The following is an 11,277-nucleotide window of genomic DNA, read 5'->3' on the forward strand; positions in this document are numbered from 1 at the left end:
ATAGAAGATGACCGAGTAGGTTCTCTTTCGTGGGCCAGTGTTATTGTGATGCCCGAAATGACATCCCTTTACATACTATAAATATTACCTTTAAATTGTGGTTTATTTTTTTAAAAAATGACGTGTTCTCGCTTTATATGGCCTCTGTTGATTTCATTCTAGAATCAAATATTGAAGATTTTATACAGTCAGTGAAGCATCAAAATATACTTTTGGAAGTAGATAACTTCAAAAATAGAAATAGCACTGATGACCTGTCATACAATGGAGCTATCATAGTTTCTGGTGAACAGAAGGTATATTTGTCTCTTGCTTCTTGTTTTTGCTTTTATGAAAAAATTAATAAAGTTCTACATTTTAGCTGTTTTAAAACTGTAAAAAGTCAACCCAGCTGGTATACAGCAACTTCACTCGAAAACATTTTGGGTCATTATTAAATAATCTGTGAAGTTTGAATAAGTTTTTATAAAACATTTTCTATCTTAACCTTTGAATTAGATGAATTTTACATTTGAAAGTAGCTAAATATAATTGCATTAGTCAGACTTAATAAAATATTAAAATTTATAGTTACCAACCAATATAATTATGAATTTAAGGGATCCTATTCAATGGCTAACTATCCAAACAATCTTCTTATATATTGAGAAAATATATTAAATACTATAATAGCCACCTGAAGTCTCCGAGGAAAGTGTTCTCAGCCTACTGTCTTAACAAGTTTCAATTTGAATAAAGAACATAAGCAAGCAATAAAGATCCTTCCAGAAACAAGACTTTGAAAATACATCCTAATCACAAGTATACTCTGAGTCTTACTTAAATTCCAGCGAAAAGCAGGGAATAAATTTAAATGAAACTGTCTCTTCATTTCTTGCCAGAAGGGAAATGAAAAACAAAAGCCTTTGAAGATGTATCATTGAATTCAGTTCTACCTAAACTAAATAATCTCTTCGTGCCAACTGGGAGAAACTACATTGCTTAGCTGTTGTTTTACTTGTTACGTATCTAAGATATTTATTATATAAACTATTGGTAATACTTAAACATTATTGAGCCTCTTGATGAATGCATGAATATTTTCATAAACATGAAGAACATAAACATCGTCTTAGAAAGGGTGAAAATGATTCATTGGCAGTATAACTATGAACATTTTATAAATCCCATGCTTCTCTCCTATCTAGAAAATCATTGTTCCTTTGTTTGCTCACTGTAAACTGACAGCATTATATTAGGGCCACGTTTTGAATCCCATCAACTGAAATTTCCTTATCTAAAATTAGTAATATTAATAAATTTTACATTGCTGACTGTGCCATCCGCTGTGCTATGGCCTGATATACATTATCTTATTTAAACTGTTTAACAACCCATTTATTATACCCTTTTACAGATAAGGATGCTGAAGCTCAGAGGTCATTTAACTTGAAGATGGTCACACAACTAGAATGTGGCACCGTTAGGATCTTACATATAAAACCATTTACTTCTTTAATGGTTTAGAATTAACATTGTTTTATTTGTCTGTGTTTTGTTTGCAGGATTATAGATTTTCAGTCGTATGCAATACCAAGAGACTGCACTGTTTTCCTATTCTTATGAATATCATCAGCAATGGGTTACTTCGAATGTTTAATCATACACAATATATTCGAACTGAGAGAGGCTCATATCCTTTTGTAAGTATTGTATTTACTCATTCCAAACAATTAGGAATTTGACAACCAACCTGTGTTTTCCATTTTAACTTCTAAATATTTATAATTAATTGTTAATCCTAAAAAATTAATTTTTGCCTAACATTTTAAACAGATTATTTCTCATTATGATCAGAAAATTCTCATAGGGGAATACTTTTCCATATTATGTCATAACCTCCCAGGGAATCTTCTAATACTTACTTGATTGCAGGAGTTTGTTAGAGAGAGTGAGAGTGTGTGTGCTTGTGTGTGTGTGTGTGTGTGTGTATGTACACTGAATTGGAAATCAAGAGCACTTGTAACCCTGCTTTATAGTCTTATCTTATAAATCTAATATAATTTGTTGGCAGACCCTTCCTTGACTAAATAGGTAGTAGATTGACTGATACAAAAGAGAATTTGCCAGTTCTTGGGCTATATGCTTTCTGATGAATTCCTTCACCTACCCATAGTTGCTCCACATTACAAGTGTGTCTGATACACACAGGCCGCATTTTCAGGATTCTTTGTCAGCTGGCTCTAGTGTGGATTTAGAAAACTGGAGGCAGTGGCAGGATCCAGGAGAGCAAAAGGATCCTGCACCTGAGCTCTAGTCACATCGCTTCCTTCCTTCATCCCTCCAACCCAGAAATGACAGTGGCATCTCACTTCATCATCCTTGTTGCCGTCTCTGCTCTTTCCACCCCTGTAACCATTGCATGATTAATTTCACTCTATTTTAAGTATTGAAAGTGGTTATGGTTTTCTGGTTAGAGCCTAATCGATACCCAAGAGGGATCTCACAGCTGACTCCAACTCTTTCAAACCAGGAGGTTGGAAGAGCAGGAAACAGGACTAGAAATGGAGCTTTTGAAAAGGGAAGCCTATTTTGTGACAAAGGGATCCAGTTCAGTTTTGGCTGCATTGCATTAGTGGTGCTGGGGGTACACACAAGAGCAGATGTATGGACTATACTGCAGAGGTCAGCGATGGACGTATACTTTTGTGGGTTGAAGCCACCACTGACCATCAGAATAGGGATGGTTCAAGAGTGCAGGTCTCTAAAGGGAACTCTCAAGAAAGTGGAACCAGCTGGTAGTAGAAAGAGATAGATGTTACCCCCTCTTGGTCCTTTAGTGTCTTCGTGTCATCACCTGTTTGTTCAAGATCGAAGCAAACCAAGGCCCTGTGGTTACTCTTAGCACCCCCAGAGGCACACAGATTCTTCTCTCAGCCCTCTTTACGAAGACAGTATGCATTTCCCCACCTGGTGAAAATTTTCTAGATATAGCCTCCAAAGCCTTAAGTAAAGTTTAAGAATTGTGGAATTGTTTTGAGACGGGCTACTGCACAGGAGGCAGTCCTGTGCCCTACATGAGGTTGAGCCGAGCCTCAGGCAGACACGAATTGGGGTTGGTATAAAGTTCATCTCCTTGAAGATGGGCTCAGTGGCATCGACTTGTCTTTTTATGTCTGTGCTTCAGAGCACATCCCCCCAGCTGCCAAAGTCTTTATGTGTCCACACGAGGTATGCCGAGAAAGGCACGCCATTCAGGCCTGAATAATCTGTTTCTCTAGGGCTGTAATTCCTGATTTATTATTTTTTGTGTTGTGGTAAAAAAACACAAAATATAAAATTTACCGTCTTAACCACTTCTAAGTGTATAGTTCAGAAATGTCAAGTATATTCACATTGTTGTGAAAACAGATCTCCAGAACTTTTTCATCTTGTAGAACTAAAACTCTACACCAATTAAATAAGAACTCTTCATTACTTCCTTCCCCGGACCCTGGCAGTCACCATTTTACTTTCTGTTTTTACAAAATCAGACTACTTTTAATACCTCATATAAGGGCAATCATATAGCATTTGTATTTTTGTAACTATCCTCAAAGTGGACAGTTGTCCTCAGAGTTCATCCATGTTGTAGTATGTGCCAGGATTTTATTCCTTTTCAAGGCTGAATACTAGTCCGTGTATGTGTCTGCTACATTTTGTTCATCCATTTATTTGTCCATGGACACTTAGGTTGCTTCCACCTCTTGAGTATTGTGAACAGCGCTGCTGTAAACATGTGTGGGCAGATACCTCTTTGAGACTCACTGCTTCCAATTCTTTTTCATATATACCCTGAAGTGGGTCCTGAGTTTTTTATTTCTCTTTTTTTCCACTAGGAGTTGAAGCCTCATGATCAGAAATCATTTCCCCTCTCCCACCTCCATGCATAGATTTTGATGAACTAGATGTACACTTTTATTTTGATTCTTCGATATTTCAAAAAGCACATTTCTTTATGGTTTTCTGTATTTATTTAATTTTGTTTTAATTCACTAGTTTAAAGTACCTTTTATGTTTGCAGAATTATGTATTTTTCTGGACAGGGCTGCCAGAAGCCTCCTTGTTTTTACTTCTCACTCTGTGCAGCGTTTCTCCTTACATCGCCATGAGCAGTGTCAGCGATTACAAAGTAAGAAAAGGGGGACAAAAAAAAAAAAAAAGAAACTTTAGCTACTTCAGTAATTGTATGTTAAATGGTATGTGTTAAATGTATGTTTAATTTAGTATTATTTCTGTCAAGTCAGAAAATTTACTTCTAAAAACACAACTTTTCACTTCAAAATTACAAGAAAAGTATAATAATTTTACAGGAATTCAAGTTAATCTAAACCTTCAAAGAGGGATATTATAAAGCTCTCAACTCATTATTTCCTAACCACAAAGAAGAAATCATTGATGTTGAAGTCAAAGACCAGATCTAAGACTTTCTACTGTGGGGAACACAGTTTTTGTTGTTGTTGTTGTTATATTTGTATTTGATTGTGTCCATTATCCAAGGCAAACAGTTAAATAAGATTTATATGAGGTCATCCTTCACCATTCTGAGCCAATAACTCTCCCAGCACATATTTGGAGAATAGGGAATGTATTATCCTTCAGGTCACAAAATAATATGTCTTTTGAAGGAGATTCCTTGGCAATTGTGAGATCTGCTCTTCTTTGTATGATGCATGAGTTAAATGGGCATTGTGAATCTAACCTACCAAATAAAACAATGCTCATGTTCAAAGTGGTCACCTTTATGGAAGTGGCTCTCTAGTACTCAGGTTCCTGAACAGTGTATGTGTAATTAAAATTAGTAGAAGCTTTTAAAAGCTCTAGCTTAGATTAGATTTGTGTTCGAAATATCTTCCAACTTGTTTGTTTTGGATTTGGATTTTAATCGAATCTATGTATATCCTGTGTTTTTTCATCAGAAGAGAGCTAAATCCCAGCTATGGATTTCAGGCCTGTACCCTTCTGCTTACTGGTGTGGACAGGCACTGGTGGATATTAACCTCTTCATTCTTATTCTCTTTTTAATGTATTTAATTTTCTGCATAGCAAACATGGCGAACATTTATATCACAAGTCGAATAGTGTTTGCACTGGTAAGTAACGTATTACATAGACAATATCTTATAAAGTAATTCATGATAAATTTTCACATTTGATGTATAACCAATCAAGATATTTTCACTTTTATTTTGTCATAACTCAAAAAACATGGAAAGTGCATGTACAATAAAATATTTTCAAGTTATTTATAATTTAATATTTTCGTCAGTTAATATTTCATTTTTTGACTTTATTATTATTTATATTATTTTCAGGTTGTAATTTCGATTGGTTATGCAGCTTCTCTTGTCTTTTTGACATATGTAATATCATTTATTTTTCGCAAGAAGAGAAAAAATAGTGGCCTTTGGTCATTTTGCTTCTTTTTTGTAAGTATATGTAAATACAAACATAGAGTTCTTTTTTAAACTTTCAATGTAACATTAAATATAGTCACTTTTGACTTAAGCAATGGAAAAAGTAATTCCTTAAAATTATTCCATAAAAAAGGAGAAGGTCTGTAGCTTGTTACTGATTTGGTAACATTCCTACAGAATTTATGTAGAACCCTTTAACGAGAGTGTATGGGGTACCCAACAGATAACCTGAAGTTCAAGACACTACTATTGAGCTTATGGATCCTTCAGAATACAGGGCTTCCTGGAGACACTAGAACAAAAATTAGCTTTATAATATTTAACACCACAATCTATTTCTACAGTCTTTCAGAAGATGTCTTTTAACCACAGATGCTAATAATTTCAGACATCAAAGATATTTTTATTCCTGTGGCAGAGAATGTATTAGTAAATAAGAATGAATGATTATTGAAAATCCAAGATTACTGAAAACTTGGATAGAAATGTTTACCAAGACTCTAGATGCCCAGGGTGCCTAATCCCAGCACTGATGTGCCTTTAAGCAGATATCCTCAAATGGTGGTTGAATGTTTGTCTTGCAAACACGGCTCCCAATTCTTGGAGTGGGATTCCTGAAACCACAAGAGGCCATCTGCTAAGAAAATACATCTGACATCACCCACTGACTGCAAGAAATTAGTCTTAGACTGTTCAGGTCAGCAGCTAACTATTAACTTATCCCTTCTCAGTGTACAGTACTCTGATTTAGCTTCTCTAGATTGTATTTCTCAGTATGAAGTAGGTAGTGTCTATCGCTATCCCTCTTAACTACCATCAGCACAACTCAGTCCAAGCACAGAAGTTACAGAAAGAACTACAGAGATGCCTCACTTGGTAGACTGGCTGTGAGTCTTCCAAGGCCTGGTGTGTCAAAACATTTTTGTTCAGTTAGCAGATTATTGCCTTTAACCAATGCCAACCCAGGTGCTGGGTGAGCAGTACAGATGTCAGTAGAAGAGTCCAATAGTTGATTTCTTTTCAGCCAACACTTGTATATGTCCAGCAAAGATGAACAAAGAATTTGTGTCCATACTTCCTGTTTTCAAATAGTTTCAACTCTAAATGAAGTCTTTTTTGGAGCTCATTTTCAAGCAATATCAGGCTTATTGGCCAATATAGCTGTTGACAGGCTTGTACTGACAACCTGAGTGAGGCTAGAAATATCCTAATGAGTTCTCTCATAGACACTCTTCATGCTTATTGTCCTTCAGTCCTAAGTAATCAGCAGCCTAATGTCATGGTTCCTATTTCTTTATGTCTTTTTCACTCTTTGTGTTGGCTCTCAAATAGAAGCCATTCCAGGCTGGGGCACATACACGTCCAGATAAGTGCACTTCTGCTTTGTGTCATGTGAAAAATCAGCCCCTGGTTTACCTGATACTCACAGTTCATCCCATTTGCGTAGATTTGATAATGTCTGAGATAAGGGAGCACTCAGTACCAACAATAGAACCATTTCCAAGTCCCTTATCCTTCAGCTTTCGGCAGAAAAGCAGAGCAGGTAAGGAGCTCATCTCATGGGTATAGACTCTGTAGTGAAGTTTTGGGTTGGAAAACGATGTGGACAGAATTATCTCAGCCAAATCCTTTCAAAGTGCATCAATTTGACAGAATATGACAGACCTCCCAGAACTTGATACGCAATAATCTTTCAGAACAATCGCTTTCATCTGTTGGCTTAGAGGGTGGAGACCTTTTCCCTAATACGGGCAAAGTTCTTATAATACATGGTAGAAAGAGAAATAGAATCTGTGTTATCATGATGAATGTCTCTTGCATAATTACTCAGCTGCAAGTGTATATATGAACAATGAAGAAATTTGACTTTATTATTTCTAGAAAAAGCCATGATAATGTAGAACACCTTTTCTATTAGGTTTGTGGACTAATGTGATGATTAAGGTATGAGGCGCACAAACTATAGCAAGTAAAGGACCACAGCAGAGAATCGAACATGTGACGCTGAAACACTATTTTTCAAATCAAAATATATCCATATATGATTGGATGTCTTTTTTCCTTTGCTGCAAAGTATTTTTGAATTATTATGGATTAAAATAAGGCAGTATTGCAGAGGCAAAGTAAATTTTATACAATAAAGATTTTTTTGTTCAAAAATGTAAAAATAATTACATCATAGTATTACAGTATATGTGTTTATAATTTGAGTTTTTCTTTTTTCATATTTATCATTTTAGTGTACTTGTCTGTTGATTTCACTTTTATACCATAGAAAAGAAGCTCCATTTGGAATATTGAGGTGTCAGATTTGAAAACATTTCAAGATCATCTAGGATAATTCACCTCAGTTTACAGAGGGGAAAAATGATTAAGTAACTTGTTTAAGGTCACACAAAAACTAGTGACAGACTCAGAAACAAAACTGAGGTCTCAGACCTTATGTCATTCCTCATGTCAAAAAACACAAGATGATAGCAAGATTGACAATACGAACTTAAAGTCTGTGTTGATCAACATCTTGATTTTAGTAGACCAAATCATACATCTTCACAGAGACCCCAAGCGGTTTGTAATAACTTTATGCCTGATACAAAGAACTTACAATTTCATTCAAAATATATATTGAGGACATGTACAATGAAAATTGGTCTTTCATCATGCAGTTAGTATAGCTTTAAATCGTGTAAGTCTTAGGACTGAGGTCATTTTTTTTATAACTCACAGGATCATATATAAAAATGTATCATATGTTAATGGTCAGGGCAGATGTCCTTTTGTGACCTTGGGTATATTTGGAATGACAGGATAGGCATTGTCTTCCTGTCATTGAGTGAAGTCGCAGTTAAGAGTTAATTTTTTCTAGAGTCCAATGGACTTTTGTATCTCCAAGTTGTGGCACTCCCTGGATATGGTAAGGCAGTCCCCTTCCTTCAGCCCAGTGGTGGAGGTTCAGGAAGGAGCACATCTTAGCACACTGCACCATGGAGTATTTCCTTGGCTGCATTTCGACATCCCGTCTCGTTCCAATGGATGAGAAAGAAAGAAAAGACCAACTCACTAGGTAGAAACTTGGAGGTCTGGTAGGATAAGTAGAGTCAGTTAAGTGGACTGAAGGACTCACAGCTGTCAAAGATGAGATGAGAGAAAAAATAGAAAAGTGTGATGTCATGGAAACTAAGAGAAGAGAAATATGTAAACGTGAGCAATTGTGCAATACCTTTGCAAAGGGATTGCATTGGTTGTTGTAAAATGAGAAAAATCTTTTGGGTTTGCCATCTAAAATGTTTATTGTGCTCTTACTGAATACTTGATTATAAGTTATTTGGTTCTATTCCCAATCGTTTTTTATATGTGGATTACATATTCCCCCCAAACTGTAAATTCAGGTAGTAACCACACATTCCCTTATATAACAATTTCTCAAAAACAGTGTCGCTTTCTGACATAAAGACTTGGCAGTCACACCCACACAGAGTTTTGAATTCCAGCTTTGTCACTCACTAACTGTATAGCGAGTATATTATTTAATGTCTTTGGACCCTAGATTTCCATTTATAAAGGGAAGGATAAGAAGAATAACTACAAGATAGAGTTGTTGTGATGATTAAACAATGCATGCTAAATTCTTAATGCCTGGCATTGGTGTAATATTCGGTGAATTTAGTATGATTTTTACTAGTTTTATTATAATTAACACAATAAGACCAAGCAAGCTTCAATAAAGTGCTCAATACATACTTGTTGACTGAAAAAGTGATCCTTAGAACAATAAAAATTTATCTTTATTTCCTCCCCCACGTTTACCAGTAATCTAACAGAAATGAGTCCATTACAGTCAGAATGCACAATCTCAGAAAAGTTATTTGTTTGGAATGGGGAAATAATGGAGCGGGGATGACAGAAAAGCTTTAGTCTAGGTGAGAGGCAGCATGGATTTTTTTTTTATAATCGACCATATAACTTTTCAATGTATATAGGTTTTTATACATTAACGATATTGTTACATTGGCTATAAAAAGGTAATTTTTCTCTTTATCCTATTGTGTTAGATTGCACTTAAAGCATCCTCAGGAAGTCTGGTCATTTTAGCTTTCACCTAAATCTCCAGATTTTTCAAAGAATTTTCTGTGTGGGAGCTAAAGGTCATATATTCTCATTAACAAAGCTCATCCTTTCTCTTCTCTCTGAAAAAGGGGTGTGTCTGCAGGTAGGAAAATTTGGATTTATATCATAAGAACACCTATGTCTTAAATATTTTCTCAAATATCAATGGACTGAGTATATATTGTAATATATTTCAATTTGCCTTGTAGATCTCAGCCAACTTCTTTGACATCATTTTAAGTCATTTAAACTTACCCATCTTGATTTTTGGCATGGTATTATTTCCCCCGTTTACCTTGAATGGATTTCTAGTTTTCTTGGCAGAGGTAAGAAATATTATCAACTACTTCATTAATTTTGAATATACAACCTATTAAAATGCTTTGCCTAGTCTACGGCCATGCCACCCTGAACAAGCCCGATCTCGTCTGATCTCAGAAGCTAAACAGGGTTGGGCCTGGTTAGTACTTGGATGGGAGACCACCTAGGAAGACCAGGTGCTGTAGGCATAAAAAATAAAAAATAAGGGATTGTAAGCTGACAAGGTCCTTGCAATCTGTGAAGTCAACCAAGGATTGCCTCGCCTAAAAATAATAAAAAAATTTTAAATTAAAAAATAAATAAATAAAATGCTTTGCTTAACTCTATAAAGACAGAAATTAGGCTATGGGTTTTCTGGGACTGGAGATGGGATGGGGAGTAACAGCAAATGCATATGAGGTGTCGGTATGGGGTGATGGAAATGTTTTAAGTTGCATTGTGGTGATGCTCTCATAACTCTGTAAATTTACTAAAAATCCTGGAATTGTACACTTAAAATGGGTGAATTTTATGGCATGAAAATTTAACCTCAATAAATCTGTTAAAAAAGCTTTGCCATATGCACTTGGTAAAACATAAGCATTGTTAAATGCAATTCTAAACTAATGTGAGATTGAAAAATGTTGTCTAGTTTAATGGATATTCATTATTCATTGTGAAGAATACACTCGTGTACAATTCCATTCATTCATTCAATCATTCATTTATTCAAAAATATATAGTAAACACTGTTCTGTGTTAGGTGCCGTGTTAGTAATCAGGGACACCTGATGGACAAGGTAGCACAGTTCTTCCTTTCACAGAGCTTAGTGGAGGCAAAGACCAACCTCAAACAAGTCAGTGCAGGGGGCTCAAAGGTTGCAAAAGAGAGGAGCAGAGTTCCAAGCACAGCTAATGTCAGAGAATTCTTCTAGGGAAAGCAATATTTAAACACAGTCCTGAAGAATGAGTAAGAATTAATTAGTGAGAGAGTGGCAGGGGAGGGAAGCATGCTTGTAGGGGGAAGCAAAGGCATCAAAGCAAAAAAAGACCAGAAGGCATTAAATAAACGGAATATGATTCAAATGGAAAGAAAAAGTCAGATGAGCAGAAGAGCTCAGTCAGGAACATACTGTTAGGCACCTGCATCAGCTGAACAAAGTGGCTTTAAAGAAAGTAGAGGGCTTCCCTAGTTGGTTGTGTTCTTGGGAACCTGGGAAAGCCTTCCATCTGCAAAAACACATTTCCATTGGCAGAGCAATGCCTGGAATTCTCAATTGAAAATGTATCCCTTTGCTTAATTAAAAACATTTCACTCCTAAAATATGAGCCATCTTGTAAAGTGAACTACATTAACCTAGATCTGTCACACATTATTTGGGAGGAATGAGTTACTTTCTGAATGTAATAGTGATGAAGAAAGAATAACACAGCA

General features: G+C 35.7%; 1 protein-coding gene and 1 non-coding gene across 5 annotated transcripts in view; both read left to right on the forward strand.

The window, feature by feature from the left end:
- Nucleotides 1-11,277, forward strand: part of ABCA6 (ATP binding cassette subfamily A member 6) — a 51,939-nt gene that overhangs the window by 29,959 nt on the left and 10,703 nt on the right. For 3 of the 4 annotated variants that reach the window (XM_039859211.1, XM_039859212.1, XM_039859210.1), the window contains 6 exons: nucleotides 163-296; nucleotides 1,545-1,682; nucleotides 4,043-4,150; nucleotides 4,938-5,111; nucleotides 5,334-5,447; nucleotides 9,752-9,868. In XM_039859211.1, the coding sequence (XP_039715145.1) occupies nucleotides 163-296; nucleotides 1,545-1,682; nucleotides 4,043-4,150; nucleotides 4,938-5,111; nucleotides 5,334-5,447; nucleotides 9,752-9,868 (785 nt within the window). The remainder of the gene's footprint in view (nucleotides 1-162; nucleotides 297-1,544; nucleotides 1,683-4,042; nucleotides 4,151-4,937; nucleotides 5,112-5,333; nucleotides 5,448-9,751; nucleotides 9,869-11,277) is intronic. The other variant, XM_039859213.1, reaches the window with a different exon arrangement.
- Nucleotides 9,933-10,051, forward strand: LOC120600409 (5S ribosomal RNA). The gene has a single exon (XR_005652188.1). It is a non-coding gene; the product is annotated as a 5S ribosomal RNA (ribosomal RNA).

The sequence above is a fragment of the Pteropus medius genome, unplaced genomic scaffold, assembly GCF_902729225.1.
Source record: "Pteropus medius unplaced genomic scaffold, Ma_sr-lr_union100, whole genome shotgun sequence".
Lineage (NCBI taxonomy): Eukaryota > Metazoa > Chordata > Mammalia > Chiroptera > Pteropodidae > Pteropus > Pteropus medius.